General features: G+C 48.3%; 2 protein-coding genes across 2 annotated transcripts in view; both read left to right on the top strand.

The window, feature by feature from the left end:
• Positions 1 to 1,186, top strand: part of ALDH4A1 (aldehyde dehydrogenase 4 family member A1) — a 25,844-nt gene extending 24,658 nt beyond the window's left edge. The window contains exon 15 of the mRNA XM_035120447.2: positions 85 to 1,186. Coding sequence (XP_034976338.2) covers positions 85 to 197 — 113 coding nt within the window. The 3' untranslated portion in view covers positions 198 to 1,186. The remainder of the gene's footprint in view (positions 1 to 84) is intronic.
• TAS1R2 (taste 1 receptor member 2) overlaps positions 700 to 16,420 on the top strand; it is an 18,667-nt gene continuing 2,946 nt past the window's right edge. Inside the window, exons 1-7 of the mRNA XM_060276480.1 lie at positions 700 to 706; positions 810 to 975; positions 6,070 to 6,189; positions 8,603 to 8,903; positions 9,990 to 10,766; positions 11,769 to 11,981; positions 16,218 to 16,338. Of these exons, the coding sequence (XP_060132463.1) occupies positions 700 to 706; positions 810 to 975; positions 6,070 to 6,189; positions 8,603 to 8,903; positions 9,990 to 10,766; positions 11,769 to 11,981; positions 16,218 to 16,338 (1,705 nt within the window). The remainder of the gene's footprint in view (positions 707 to 809; positions 976 to 6,069; positions 6,190 to 8,602; positions 8,904 to 9,989; positions 10,767 to 11,768; positions 11,982 to 16,217; positions 16,339 to 16,420) is intronic.

Below are 16,420 nucleotides of genomic sequence, written 5' to 3'. Positions count from 1 at the left end.
CTTGCTTTGCTTGTTTTGTGTTTTGAAAAGACGGAAATGGTTTTTCTCAGATTGCCGTTTGCATTTCCCCCCCTTTGGAAACAGGAACGAACGACAAGCCCGGGAGCCCCCACTACATCCTGCGCTGGACGTCCCCCCAAGCTGTCAAAGAAACCCACGCACCCCTGGGGGACTGGAAGTATCCGTACATGCAGTGATGCAGCTCTCGACGGTGCCTTTATCTTGGAGCCGCAGTTGGGTTACCGACCCACCACATTGTGGATCTGTTAAAGTAGTGGCAATCTCTCATAATGCACCAGTCTATTTAGGAACTGATGCCTCCCCAGAACCCTTGGGGAACCTTATTTCCTGTTTTGGAGGAAACATTGAGGCTCAGTGCAATGTTAGCCTTTGAAATAATCTTTAATTATTAACATTATTTTAATATTTACAAAGCTCTCTAATTCTAACACCTTTTAAACCTTGGTACGATTCCAGATATGCTGAGCTCAGCCCTCTTGAGCCGAGTCTCTAGAAAGTTTGCATAATTCTATTTTTCCACCTTAAACTGTGCCCTGCTCTCACCTGGGCAGAGGAATACGGTTTCTCTGCCGAGAGCAACTTCATTAAAACGTTGGTTCATAGGGGCATTCACTTGTCTGAGCTGGTTGAAAAAAGAGGGTTGGATTTCCCAAAAGACCTCCGGGTTTCAGAATGAGCATGGATCGTATCAGCAACGAGCATTGCAAGCTCGCTGACGTGTGTGACCTGTTCCTTCCAACCCTTGTGGTTTTTGGGTTTTTTTTTGGATAGAATCTCCAAAACCTAAGTTCCCATTGGCCAATATTATTTGGACGACAATGCCTCTTTCTTTATAAACCTCACCTGCTGTGGATTTGATCACTCAAGTGGGGCTAGGCAAAGAGGGTGTGTGTGTGTTGTTTTTTTAAAGGATGCCTATTTTTGCAGCCCATATATTTTAATCCAGATTCCGGCATCAACTTTCCAAATAAAATAAAATCAGGTCAAAAGAAGGATACTTTGGAGGGGAAAGTTAAAATGGAATGATTGGTTTGTGGGCGGCTAACATGCAATATGTTCAACAGCTCGACGCGGCTGTTAAATTCAGTGTTAATAATAATGCAATAGGGTGTATATTTTTATGTGCCTTTGGAACAAAGAGAGCTTAGTAAATCTGATAATAGTTTCATGTGTTTTCGGACTTGGTTTATTGAAATACGCTTACTTAGGGAAGGGGTGGGGAGTCTTGGGGCATTGCTGAGTTGCCTTTTGGGAAGCTTTGTGGTTTGAGATCCTGAGGGCCAGATACAGAGGTCTGGAGGGCCACGTCCTGCCATTGGGCCTGAGGATTTCAATTCATATGGCATGCACATGCGTTGAGTTTGCTCAGGTTAGCTGGATGAGGGGGTTAGAGGCCACTTTCCTCCGGTGGAGGAATCCAGCTCTTGCAGATCCCACAAGTGGGAATCTGGGTGAGAACCACGTGTCGTACAAAATGCCGTGTGACTTTGTGGACTCTTGTGTGGCATCAGGAGCTGCAGAGGTGAGCTAAGCACATCTGCTCGGGAAATAGAGGTCCCAATCCTGCCACCGGGACATCATTTTGTTCCACTAAAGTCTCAAAAACGTAACTGGAACCACTTAATGAATTCTACAGGCACCCCGTCGATTAACAGTGTAAATAGGCCTCTTCGTCTTCGGACAAGGCGCACATCCCTTATGCTTAAAATTAATTTCCCGTAAATCGCAACAGCAGCATTGTTTTGCTTGGGCATTCTCCGCCACAAGACCCTAAGGTTCTAGTCGAGTTTGTGTCCTGGAAATCCAGTTGGTAACTACTCAGTTGCAAAGATGTGTAGCAAGCTGCTTTGAGTTTACTTTTCATGAAACAAAACAAGACTAAGAATGCAAATAATAATAATAATAATTATTATTATTAATAATAATAGGTAAAGGTAAAGGGGCCCCTCCGTGTCCGACTCTGGGGTTGCGGCGCTCACCTCGCTCTATAGGCTGAGGGAGCCGGCGTTTGTCCACAGACAGCTTCCGGGTCATGTGGCCAGCATGACAAAGCTGCTTCTGGTGAACCAGAGCAGCGCACGGAAGCGCAGTGGTCCCTATTTATCTACTTGCACTTTGATGTGATTTCGAACTGCTAGGTGGGCAGGAGCTGGGACCGAGCAACGGGAGCTCACCCCGTTGCAGGGATTTGAACCGCCGACCTTCTGATCAGCAAGCCCTAGACTCTGTGGTTTAACCCACAGCGCCACCTGGGTCCCACCCAATAATAATAATAGGTAAATGTTAAAAATTAGCCCGTACTGGCTAATTTTAGGGGTTCAGACTGAAACATATACAAACTGTTTGATTTACAGCCCATTTGCTGAGCCGGGTCGTTGGTCCATCTAACTCTGTACTGCCTACTCTGACTGGCAGCAGCTCTCCCCAAACCCTGCTTCCTGAGATTCTTTTAACCAGGCAGTGCCTGGGAGGGGTTTCTGCCTTAGGTGTGTCTGTTGGCTGCAGCTTTTGGACTCCTCTGTTCCAGGTTTGAGGCCAGATACTTCAGGGCAGGGAAATGTATGCAAACCAGCCAGATTGCTGAGCCCTCTGTAACATCAGATGGAAATAGCCACCAACTGACTCACCTTATTCAGCATGACACTTCATGCAGGTGCCCTTCCTGCCCCCAGAGGACAGTTCTACTTTCATGTAGACTGAATCGTAACTGGGATGCTGGGAAAACCAGGTGTACATGCTCTGTAAGCAAGATTCCAGGCGGGGGGGCGGTCATTCTAGCTTATTTCTTTAATTTCGCCAGGCTGATGAAAGGCCAAACGCCCTGCAGTCTCTTGGGCAAAAAGGTTGAGTCTCTGTAGAGCAGGGTTTCCCATACTTGGGCCTCCAGCTGTTTGGGGACTACAATTCCCATCATCCCTGACCACTGGTCCTGCTCGCTAGGGATGATGGGAGTTGTAGTCCACAACCACTGGAGACCCAAGTCAGGAAATCCCTGGGCTAGATGGCCGTTCCAACTCTACCATTTTATGACAATAGCATATAGCAATTAAGGATAGTAGCCACAGATAGCTCTTCATGAATTTGCCCCAATCCTCTTTTTCAAAGCCAATCAAGTTGATGGCCATCACTGCCGCCTAATCCCTGCTGCAGAACATGCATTTCTATCCCACCTTTCTTCCTCCAATGAGCTCAAGGTGGCTTCCGCTCCCCCTCCCACAACAACCCTGCGAGGTAGATTACACCAAGAAGCAGTGATGTGGCAGAAATCTAGTTTCCAGGGTTGGAGGCAGTGTTACTTCCGAATACCATTTGCTGGAAAACTTAAGGAGCGGGGTGGTGGTCTTGTGCTTGAATCCTGCTTGCAGACTGTCCATTGGAGGCACCTGGGCAGCCACTGTGAAAGGACAGTGCTGGACTAGAAGGGCCATTGGCCTGATCCAGCAGACTTTCCTTATATTGTTATGATGATCTGGACAGTCTCCCGCTTGGATTACTGCAATGCGCTCTACGTGAGGCTACCTTTGAAGGTGACTCGGAAACTCCATTTAATCCAGAATGCGGCAACTGGACTGGTGACTGGGAGCGGCCGCCGAGACCATATAACCACCGGTCCTGAAAGACCTACATTGGCTCCCAGTATGTTTCTGGGCACAATTCAAAGTGTTGGTGCTGACCTTGAAAGCCCTAAATTGCCTTGGCTCAGTGTACCCAAAAGAGCGTCTCAACCCCTATCGTTCTGCCCGGACACTGAGGTCCAACTCCGAGGGCCTTCTGGCGGTTCCCTCACTGAAAGAAGTGAGGTTACAGGGAAGCAGGCAGAGGGCCTTCTCGGTAGTGGCGCCCACTCTATGGAACGCCCTCCCATCAGATGTCAAGGAATAAGCAACTATCATACTTTTAGAAGACATCTGAAGGCAGCCCTGTTTAGCAAAGTTTTTAATGTTTAATTATGATGCTGTATTATGTTTTTAATATTGGAAACCGCCTGGAGTGGCTGAGGAAACACAGTCAGAGGGTGGGAAATAAATTATTATTATTATTATTATTATTATTATTATTATTATTATTATTATTATTATAGCAGAAAATTGTCCCTGCCCTTGTCCTCCAAAGAACACCGGGGTCCCTGGATCAAGACTGGTGTCATGCTCTCAAAATGCAACCCTCACAGCTTCCACAGAGCAGTTGGCCTGTTCTTGTAAGGTTAAATGCAAACAGGCTACTTATGCAAATCTAAAGCACAGGGTTATTTGCCTCAGTGAACCCTGAGCTTTGCATGGAAAAGGGGGAGAGGAGTCTGCTAGCATGGTGCAAATATGGGAGGTAAGAGGGCTGAGGTTTTTGGTTTATGATCCCCTGACATAAACCATTTTTGAGACAGCCTTGCCTTTAAAAGTGAACAGAAGTCCCTTTCTTTCTTTCTTTCTTTCTTTCTTTCTTTCTTTCTTTCTTTCTTTCTTTCTTTCTTTCTTTCTTTCTTTCTTTCTTTCTCTCTCTCTCTCTCTCTCTCTCTCTCTCTCTCTCTCTCTCTCTCTCTCTCTCTCTCCCTCCCTCTCCCTCTCCCTCTCCCTCTCCCTCTCCCTCTCCCTCTCCCTCTCTCAATTTTATTGATTTGTTAAGCCCCCTCCCCTCCAAAGTACAGACAACAAAGAGGAAGAAAACAAAGAATCTGATGTTTAAACCATAAAGAAGCACATCCTGGAAGGGCAGAAATGCGAAGATACAGCACAGCTCCAATGGGATCACAAGGTATTAACTCATACAAAGATTCCGCTTAGAAATAAAAGTATTCTCCACCTGTGTATTCCTTTATTATTGAGAATAAAGGCTCTCTATAGTCTTAAAAAATTATTAGTGCTTGTAGAGGAGTGCCTGGCGTGCTCTGATCCATGGGGTCACAAATAATAATAATAATAATAATAATAATAATAATAATACCCCGCCCATCTGGCTGGGTTTCCCCAGCCACTCTGGGTGGCTTCCAACAGAAATATTAAAATACACTAATTTCTTAAAGATTAAAAGCTTCCCTAAACTGGACAAAGAGTCCACAAAGAGTTAGACACGACTAAACGACTAAACAACAACAACATAGAGAAGAATACAAAACTTAATACTGAATACCCCCCCTTTTTTTGTTCAAATTTAGACTTTGATCGAAATACAATAAAAACATGGGGGTGGGGAAGGAATCAAGAAAGAGAGCGAGAGAAATAAAGAAATAGAATGGTTAAAGGAGAGAGAGAAATAAATTTCGAGAAGGTAAGACCTTCTTTTGCCATATGCAAACAACATTCACTTCATTCACTCAATACCTAACAAAGCCACTTTCTAGAAACAAACATTATCTTTAGTCTTCAAATCATTATTTTTCTTTTTCACACAAAGTCTGCGGGAGGCTTCCAGTTGTCAACAAATGTGAACAGTGACTTTTCTCTGGTTAAACATGTCCTTTTCGCCAGCTCAGCTAAGTCCTGAACCGGACCATCCCTTGCCTTCACCGCCCCTAGTAGGCAACCATCCTTTGCCTTCACTGCCCCTAGGCAACCATCACTTGCCTTCACTGCCCCTAGCTTTTAAGGCAGGGCTGGGGAAACCCTGGCCCTCCTGCTGTTGAAGGACTCCGACACCCATCATCCCGGACCATTGGTTGAGATGCCAGGGGCTGATGGGAACTGGAGTCCAGTAACATCTGCAGGGGGCCACGTTGGCCAACACTGAAAAAGATCAAGCGGCCAGCACATTGCAGCAAAACGACTGAGATGAACCATGTCTCCTCATGAGCCATTGAGTCCAATGCCCAGGTCACGGTTCCCCACCCCATGCATAAACGTATGCAAATGAGCTGGTCCTTACCTGCCTCCTATGCAAAGGAGCTAGCGAAAGGCTCTGGCAGGTGGCAAGGGGAAGGTCAGAGACATCTCTCCCATCTTCGGGCTGGACAGCCACCGATATGAGGGTGCCGTAAAGGAAGTGCCCCACCATGCGCTTCACCGGACTGGTGGCGGCCTGCGTCGGTGCCTTGGTGGCTGCTGTGGCCTCAGTGACCACGCCCGCTTCCCATTTCCACCTGGCAGGAGATTACATCCTAGGGGGCCTCTTCTCCTTGCACGCAGAAGCTGTGGGCAGGCCCCACCTCAGCCAAGCGCAGGTCCCCGTCTGCAAAAAGTATGTACTGGGTATCAGAAATGGGGGAGGGCCAGGGCTGGATTTAGGTTTGATGAGGCCCTAAGCTACTGAAGGTAATGGGGAACGTTATATGCCCAGCTGTCCTTTGTCAACAACAAATTGTCGCTGTTTTTTTGTGTTGAATATATGCTCTATGGTAATTGATGGACCTAATAGGGATCTAAAGTCATTTGCCCATGTTGCCATGCAACCACTCCATGCAGAATGTAGGCACCCTATATATAGGTAAAGGTAAAGGGGCCCCTGACCATCAGGTCCAGTCGTGTCCAACTCTGGGGTTGCGGCGCTCATCTCGCTCTATAGGCCGAGGGAGCCGGCGTTTGTCCGCAGACAGCTTCCGTTTCATGTAGCCAGCATGACAAAGCCGCTTCTGGTGAACCAGAGCAGCGCACGGAAACGCCGTTTACCTTCCCGCCGGAGCGGTCCCTATTTATCTACTTGCACTTTGATGTGCTTTCGAACTGCTAGGTGGGCAGGAGCTGGGACCGAGCAACGGGAGCTCCCATTGCAGGGATTCAAACCGCCGACCTTCTGATCAGCAAGCCCTAGACTCTGTGGTTTAACCCACAGCGCCACCTATATATAGAAATGAGCAAAGCAGTGATATTTTAGGGAGCAGGCTAGCAGGTGGAGCCCATTGCTTACATCATAGAAGCTTGCACAACACAAAACACTCTTGCTGCATGTAGATTTTATTTTAGTTTTTGTTTATCTTATATTTTGGAAATGTACACCCAGGGTTTCCCCGCCTTTATTTTTTTGGGACGCCTCCCAAGAGAGTGGGGCCCTAAGCTATAGCTTGTTTAGCTTATGTGTAAATCCAGCACTGGGGAGGGCAGGTCATTTTAGGAGAACTGAAATGAGATTGCGGGTATGGGGTGGAATCATGGAAGCATCTTGGGTACACCCAAGTGTCACCTAGCCCAGCCCCCTGCAATTCAGGATTCACAGCTAAAGAATCTCTGGCAGGTGGCCATCCAACCTCTGCTTAAAAACCTCCATGGAAGGAGAGCCCACCACCTCCCGAGGCAGTCCGTTCCACAGTTGGAACAGCTCTTACTGCCATATATTTACAGGTAGGTAGCCGTGTTGGTCTGACGTAGTCAAAAAAAAAATCCTTCCAGTAGCACCTTAGAGACCAACTAAGTTTGTCATAGGTATGAGCTTTCGTGTGCATGCACACTTCTTCAGATACACTGAAACAGAAGTCACCAGACCCTTATATATAGTGAGAGGGTGGGGAGGGGTATTACTCAGAAGGGTGGTGGGGATGGGTGATTGGCTGATAGGAGTGGTAAACCTGTTGATGACTGTTAACGACTGCAATTGGTCTTGCAGGAAAAAGCATGGGGTGAGGTGCTAAAGAAAGCTTTATCATGTATAATGAGATAAGAATCCAGTGGATAAACTTAGTTGGTCTCTCTAAGGTGCTACTGGAAGGAATTTTTTAAATTTTGTTTTGCCATATATTTGTCTTCCTGGTGTTTTGTCGGAATCTCCTTCCTTGTATCTTAAAGCCGTTGGTTCGGGACCTGCTCTCCGGAGCAGGAGAAAACAAGCTTGCTTCATCCTCCATGCAGCTTATCCTTTAGATATTTGAAGTTATCTCAGCTTCTTCTTTCCCAGGCTAAACATGCCCAGCTCCTTCGACTGCTCCTCATCAGGCTTGGCTTCCCTTGATCAGACTGGTCACTCTCCTCTGCACATGTTCCATGAGGAACAGCTTAGGGAGCTGGGTATGTTTAGCGTGGAGAAGAGAAGATTAAGGGGTGATATGATAGCCATGTTCAAATATATAAAAGGGTGTCATATGGAAGAGGGTGAAAGGTTGTTTTCTGCTGCTCCAGAGAAGCGGACACGGAGCAATGGATTCAAACTACAAGAAAGAAGATTCCACCTAAACATTAGGAAGAACTTCCTGACAGTAAGAGCTGTTCGGCAGTGGAATTTGCTACCAAGGAGTGTGGTGGAGTCTCCTTCTTTGGAGGTCTTTAAGCAGAAGCTTGACAGGCATATGTCAAGAATGCCTTGATGGTGTTTCCTGCTCGGCAGGGGGGTTGGACTGGATGGCCCTTGTGGTCTCTTCCAACTTTACAATTCTATGATTCATCAATTTCCTTCTTAAATTGTGGTGCCCAGAACTGGACACAGGACTCCAGGTGTGGAATATGCATCTGGATAGGCTTGCCTGAAAACCTGGAGAGCTGCCGCCAGTCAGTGCAGGCAGCTAGACTAAGGGCCTGGTGGCTTCTGATGGTCTTGTGTTTCACATTTTTAAATGATGCTTGTTGGAATCCCTTTTAAGGATGAGCAGGCGACTCAACCGGAGCTTTGCCCGTCCTCCCCGGTCCAGAGCTGTCCCTCAGTACATCGCCTCTCACCCCTCTCCCAGGTACAATCTGAAAGTCGTGAGCTACAGCTACCTCCAGGCCATGCGCTTCGCGGTAGAAGAGATCAACAAAGCCAGCGCCCTCCTGCCAGGGCTGCGGCTGGGCTACGAGATGGTGGACGTCTGCTACCTCACCAACACCATCCATCCGATCTTATACTTCCTCTCCAACAACCGCTCCCTGCTGGGTATCGAAACCAACTACACGCAGTACCGCCCGAGGGTGATAGCCATCATCGGGCCAGACTCGTCTCAGGCAGCGGTGACAGCCGCTTACCTCTTGAGCCAGTTCCTCATCCCACAGGTAAAGTTGGCAGCCCTCCTTGGCAGGAGCAGGGAACCACAAGGGTGGGATGCGGCCCCTCAGACCCCCTCAGAAGCCTCCCAAGGCCACGCCTCCTCTCCACAAGCCACGCCTCTGGCCGGCCCGGAGTCATTCTCTCAGTATTTCCGCCTGGCTGGTATGCGTATCCTCCAACATTTCATGACTGATGAAAATAGGGGTGTCCTGTTTAATAATAATAATAATAATAATAATAATAATAATAATAATAATAATACCCGCCCATGTGACTGGGTTGCCCCAGCCACTCTAATTTGCACATATTACCAAATTTAAACTATACGCTTACAGTAGCTTTGACTTCCCTCACCCCCTTCTATGGTTCTTTTCATTTTTCCTTTACTGATGCATATTCTAACTATTTCTTATTCTTTCATCTCCAGTTGTCCCCTCCACCTGTAGTTCAACTGCTCACTTCATCCCGGTCCTGCTAACGTTTTAAGTATTCCACAATTCCTCTTTAAAGGGACCCAGGTGGCGCTGTGGTTAAACCACTGAGCCTAGGGCTTGCTGGTCAGAAGGTCGGCTGTTCGAATCCCTGTGACGGGGTGAGCTCCCGTTGCTTGGTCCTAGCTCCTGCCAACCTAGCAGTTCGAAAGCACGTCAAAATGCAAGTAGATAAATAGGAACTGCTACAGCGGGAAGGTAAACGGCGTTTCCGTGTACTGCTCTGGTTTGCCAGAAGCGGCTTTGTCATGCTGGCCACATGACCTGGAAGCTGTACGCCGGCTCCCTCGTACAGAGAGTCCCCAGAGTCGGTCACGACTGGACCTAATGGTCAGGGGTCCCTTTACCTTACTCCTCTTTAAAAACTCCTTCTCCTTCTCCCTAATCTCTCATTCTCATAGCTGCCAAGTTTTCCCTTTTCTCGCGAGGAAGCCTATTCAGCATAATGGAATTTCCCTTAAAAAAAGGGATAACTTGGCAGCTATGCATTCTGCTAGTTTAAACTAGCAGTTTCTACATATTCCATCAGTTTCACCTGCTAGTCCCGCTTTGCTGGTGCTGTGCCCTCCTATGACGTTCTCTTCTCTCCTTCCCCTCCAGATCACCTACAGCGCCACCACCGAGTCCCTGAGTGACCCCAAGGTCTTCCCGGCTGCTTTCCGCACCATCCCAAGCGCCGAACAGCAAATCGCCGTCATGCTCCGGCTCCTGCAGCACTTCAAGTGGAACTGGTTCATTGTCCTCGCCAGCGACGACGACTACGGCCAACAAAACCTGCAGCTGTTGCGAGCCCAGGCCACTCGAAGCTGCATTGCCTTCCAGGAGACCATCCCGGTGCAGGGGAAGGATTCTTACGATTCGAGCAACAGCACCCAGGAGTGGATCAGCAGCCTTGTGGCCAAGATCCACAGGAGCACGGCCAAAGTGGTGATCGTCCTCAGCCTGGAGCTGCCTCTCCCCACGTTCTTCGGAGAGGTCATCCGCCAGAAGATGACGGACGTCGTGTGGATCGCCGCAGAGGCCTGGTCCATCGACCCGAGCACCCACGGCATCGCCAACCTCTCGAGCGTGGGCACCATCTTTGGCGTGGCCGTGCAAGATGTCCCCATCCCGGGGATGGACAACTTCCGCATCAGGGGTCCATCCCCCCCGGGGGAAGGTGGCAAAGGCCAGGCTGCCTCTGGCGTGACGACGTGCAACCAGGAATGCGACGACTGTCTGGCGGAGGCTCGCTCCTACGACCAGAGCCTCCGGGGCACCGGGGACCGCATCAACTTCAACGTCTACTCGGCCGTTTACGTGGTTGCGCACGCCTTGCACCAGCTGCTAAGATGCAGCGCCACACGGTGTGACCGTCGGGAGGTTTATCCGTGGGAGGTGAACCCTCGCATCAATGCCACATGGCTGGGGAGGGAGGGAATGTATTCATGGAGTACTGACCCAAGGCAGGATTGCAAGACATGGTTGTTTACGGTTGGATGGAGAAAATGAGGCGAGGGAGCCAGCCGAGGCCCTCCAGGCCTCTTTATCTGGCCTCTGGGGGTCCTTACGGGCCATGCCCTGTCCCCAAACCACACCCCTGCCCCAGGGCCCTACCCCCTCACTGACCCTGACTTGCCCAGTGGGCGGAGGTTAGAGAGGGATGATGAATGCGAGTGTAGAAATTTGCCTACCAAAGAAAAATTTGAACCATGGACCCACCTGATTTTTGTCTTTGGTTCCGCAAGTGACTAGGGCTGGGCGATATCTGGTTTTCAACAATGCAATATGTCACCAGGTAAACATTGCGACCTACCAATATATCACGGTGTCTGAAATAAGGGTGGAGCTATGTAGAGGCTTTGGCTGGCTTCACGGTTTCCCCCCACGTTGTGATTTTTTGCACACAAACACAAAGACACACCGTGATTCACAATATATCCCCAGGTCAAAAATTACAAACCCGATATCATGATATGGACTTGAAACCAGTTTTGGACGATATATCGCCCAGCCCTACCAATGACCCCAGTAAGGAAACCCAGAAGGAAATGCAGAAGGAAACAGTCTGCCAACATTCTGCCAACATTCCAGGGCCACTGGGCACAATCAGTTGGGTCAACTGCTTTCAGCCCTCCCCCCTCCCAGAAAGATTAGTACTTCTGTAAAACTTCAGTCTTCCCCCAGCCTCCTGGAACGACCCCATGTGGGTGGTGCTGTTTTGGCTACCTAAGCAACAGCACTCAATGCTGAACATTGGAACTAGAGGGAGAGATAGAGCCTGGGCAGGGACTGGGCTTTTGGGGTCAGCTGGTGGTGGTTGGCAGTATGATTTTGAGACCTGAGCTCAAAAAGGCTTGGCGTCACCGCACAAATAGTGCCTCTCTCCTCGTGTCGTAGCTACTGAAGGAGATGGGCAAGGTGAACTTCACCCTGCTGAAGACCGTGATCAACTTTGACCAGAAAGGGGACCCACCGAACGGTTTCGAGGTCATACAGTGGCAATGGAACATCCCCGGCAAGCCTTTCAAGAAGATTGCTTCCTACAATTCGTTGCAGGGAAGGCTCGACATCAACGAGAAAATCATCACCTGGCACACCGCAAACAACACAGTGAGTAGCGTCTCAAGGGACTCCCATGGGTGCCCTGCGCCAGACAGTCCGTTCCACCTCCGAGGTCTTCCTCCTGCCGTGGAATGAACTCAATGGGCACTTCCTAGGTACAAGGGTCTTCTTAGTGGTGGTGGGAACTTCCATCGAGACCTGGCATTGTATCTCAAGGTTGGGGGACACCTGTGGCCAGGTGTTGTTGGGCTCCAACTCCCAATCGGTCCCAGCCAGCATGGCCAATGGTCAGGGAAGATGATGGGACCTAGAGTCCAGCAACCCATGGGAGGGGGTGGGGCGGCAACAGGAAGAGTTGTGATGGAGGTAGCCTGGGGCAATAAAGACAAGTGAGTGCCTAATTCAGAAATGGACAACTTGCGGTCCTTCAGATGTTCTTGGACTCCAACTCCCATCAATCCCAGTGTGGATGGCAGGGCCGGCTCTAGGTATAGTCCCGGTGGCGCGGGGCACCAGGGCGCTGGGCCGGCAGGTGGGGCGCTGCGCGACAAAGCCGTGCGGAAGCCATGCTGCGCGCTGCGAGGGCAGGGGCACCGGAGCATACCTGCCAAGATGCTGCCAGAGAAATAAGGGACCGGAAGTAGCGCTGCCGCCATTTTGGAACTGGGCGGAGCATGCTCAGAAGTGACTTTTGATGCTGCTTTGCCCAGTTCTAAAATGGCCGCCATGCCAGAAGTTGCACTGCAGCCATTTTGGAACTGGGCAGAGCAGCATCAAAAGTCGCTTTTGAGCATACTCCACCCAGTTCCAAAATGGCCGCTGTGCCAGAATAAACCGGGGAAAAACAAAAAAATCCATTTTTTCAGCTAGGAACAGCTGGAAAAACGGGGATTTCCCGGGGAAAACGGGAGACTTGGCAGCTATGCACCAGAGCGAGCTATGCACCGGAGCCACAGGTTCCACCCACCTCTGATTGAGAACTTCAAATGTCCAAAATGGTTTTTTAGGGAGTTATTGTAAGCTGGCGGAGGTTTTGTTCTAACTGAAGCTTCTGGACAGTTTTCAAGGACTGCACCCACCGACTCCCGGCCCCAAAAATTGCAGCAGTCTAATCTGGAAGGGTCCAAGCCACAAATGACTATGAACTAGGGTTGGCATATTTCAAAGTCTCAAAAAATATATGAGGTTGTTGAGCTTTTTTTTTTGCAAAAATCTACCCTTCCGACATGGGTTGCCATGCGTCCGAGTTTTTCCAGACATTACAGCAATTCCCATCTGGATACTGTTTCTGACTGGCTATGTCTGGGAAATTCTGGATGCGTGGGCAATATTGACCGTCACTTTCTGGGGAAGGTCCACAGCTCGATATCTACTTTGAGATCTTGAGGCTCAGCCCCCAACAGAGCCATCAGAATGGTCTCCTACCCGAAACCCTGAGGAGGGACACAGGAATCTGCCTGAAGACCATTGCTCCACTCAGCTCAATACTTTCTGCACTGACCGGCAGCAGTTCTCCCGGGTTCCAGCGATTGTACATTGGGGCTTTCTGCATGCAAGGCAGGTGCTCTGCACCTGAGCTACGGTCCTTCCCTATAATTTGCTAATTTAGCAATATGCTTTAGGGTGAATGCAAACAAGTCCATAGAAATCTCAGTTCCCCCCCTTCTGATAGATATCTGCACCAGGCGGGTCCCACAACTTGTTTACATTGGCTCAAGACTGCCACCTTGTGCCTGTTTGGAGGTTAACTCCTTGAGGCGTTTGGCCATGTCTTCCGAGACATCCCTGCATAGAGCTTTGTCTTTGATAGACAGATATAATAATCACTGCTGCTTTTTTTTTTGGTCATTCTGAAAATGTCTATTTTTTTAATAAACATTTTTATTAGATTTTCCAATTTTAACATTTAATTCATTCTCAAATTATACAAATTTCATTTAAACAATTAATCCAAATATTCTGAAAATGTCTACAGTGCATGCAAGGGGGATGAAATTGGGCACAGAGCTGATGCAGGATGCCAGGGCTGATGAGCGCTGTAGTCACAGGTATTTTGAGGGTACCAGGTGGATGAAGGCTGTTTCAGGACATAGAATCATAGATTTGGAAGGGACCGCTAAAACCATCTAGTCCAACCCTGCAATACAGGAATCTGTTGCCCAACGTGGGACTTGAACTCATGACCCTGAGATCAAGAGTCTTATTCTTTACCTGCTGAGCTATCAGGGAAAGGGTCCTTACAAACAGGTGGAGGTATTTTGTTAGGTACTAATGTCCCAAGCCCCACAGAGCTTTGTATGTGAAGAAACACCTTGGGTTGTGTGAGGGACAGGGGATATCGCGAAGTCCCTCCCCTCCTGAGTTCAAGCCCATCCCCGAGCACAGGGGAAAGCAGAGGGAGTTCCGATTCCAGTGGGGATACAGGAAGTCGTGTCCGAGGCTCAGGCAAGGTAGCGGAGCCAGGGTCCCAGGTGGGACAGGAAGGGGCAAATAAGGGGGGGAGACCCATCCCCCCAACTCCGGAATTACGCAGAAAGAGGAGGGGAAAGAGGATGGGTCTGCCAAAGCTTTTGTGTTGGAGAAAGACGCGCCAAAAGCCATTCGGAGGTTCTGAAACCGAATGACCACATCTCTCCGTGTAAATAGCAATGACTTCAGCACTGTAAATACGCAGCACCAATAAAAGAATAAAATGCAGAGCTGTGTAGCGTCGTTACTCTGAAGTAGCCTGCTCCGGCCACTGTGACAGGTTGGGCCTGGAGATGAACTGGAAGCCAGGAGAAGATTTCCAGGTCTAATGTGATGTTACAAACTTTAGGTTAAGGTAAAGGACACCTGAACGGTTAAGTCCAGTCAAAGGCGACAATGGGGTTGTGGTGCTCATCTCGCTTTCAGGCTGAGGGAGCCAGTGTTTGTCCACAGACAAATTTCCACATCATGTGGCGAGCATGACTAAACCACGTCTGGCGCAATGGGACACCATGACGGAAAACAGAGCGCATGGAAACGCTGTTTACCTTCCCGCCGCAGCGGTACCTATTTATCTACTTGCACTGGTGTGCTTTCAGTCTGCTAGGTTGGCAGGAGCTGAGACAGAGCAACAGGAGCTCACCCCATCACGGGGATTCGAACCACATCAATTTGACACTATACAAAGGAAAGCACATAACTAAACTAACCCAGGATCACTACCAGAGAGGTGGTTATCCCCATGTAAGCTATCTGTGTCTCACTTGGAGATGCCGTTAAGGTCCTGCATTTCTGGAGCCATGTCTTAAACAGACCACTGGGAATGAAATCCCAAGGAACTCAATGAATAAATGTAACTGACCCAAATTGACAATTTTCCTGGTGGCAACCCTTGGCGTGATGTAGCATCACAGACGGGCTTACAAATGGAAGACCCTCTGCTGTGGAAGATGTTGGAGGGTCTTCTTGTAGGAAGGAGGAATCCGATTTATCACCATGATTTAATAAATAATAAAAATTAGAGGGGGAATGAACAGCAAAAGGGGAGCAAAAGTTTGAGCTGGCTAATTTGGATGATTGACATTCAAAGGTCTGGGGATGAGCCTTGATAGAAATCCCACCCCCCTGGCCACAAAAACTGAAAGCCTTTGGAGCGTCTAGCAAAAAAGAGAGGGTTTTTTTGGGGGGGGGCAGTATGCTTTGTTTATGAATAAGGTAGCATATAGACGGTGCCTCCAGTTTATTCTATAGTATGGGTTAGAAGAAGATACAATAGTTAAGATACAACACACCCATGTAATTTTATATGTTTATCAGATTTATATACTGCCCTTTGTCATCAGATCTCAGGACAAAAATACAAAGTAAAAAACACAAGTCAATAGCTAAAACAAAAACAAAAACACACAATATCCCCCCTTCCAAAAACACATTTAAAATGCTGTAGAATATTGATCAGCCTTATAAAACAAACAAAAAGACAAATACAAAAGACAAATCAATATATAACACTTAACAATTTCATTTTATTTTATTGCTATAATTGTAGTCATCTGGTGTACACATGATAAGAAAGCAAGGGAATTAAGACTGACATTTTTGTTCGTTTGGTTTTTGTTTATTTCACCACATACATTGCTGCACAACCTCCTTCTTCTATTTTCCTCTCTCCTTCCTCTCTTTCTTACTTTCCTTCTGTAAATCTTCACTTTCCTCATAATGTTAAAACGTCAATAAAAATCTCACACACAAACACTATGTATATAAACGGTGAGCAAATCACGTATAATTCTCCTTGCGCTCTCTCCTTTGCAGGCGCCTCAGTCCATCTGCTCAGAGCAATGCGAGGCGGGACATAAGAAGAAATTGATCGGGATGCTCACCTGCTGTTTTGAGTGTGTGCAGTGCGAGGCCGGGACCTTTCTCAACAGCAGCAGTAAGTTTCTGAATACCACTTGCTGGAAACCACAGGAGAGCTGCTGTTGTGCTCATGTCCTACTTGCGAGTTTCCTTTTGAC

Source organism: Zootoca vivipara, chromosome 6 (genome assembly GCF_963506605.1).
Source record: "Zootoca vivipara chromosome 6, rZooViv1.1, whole genome shotgun sequence".
NCBI classification, from domain to species: Eukaryota; Metazoa; Chordata; class Lepidosauria; order Squamata; family Lacertidae; genus Zootoca; species Zootoca vivipara.
The sequence above is the reverse complement of the archived record's forward strand: the minus strand, read 5'-3'. Positions and strand labels throughout refer to the sequence as shown.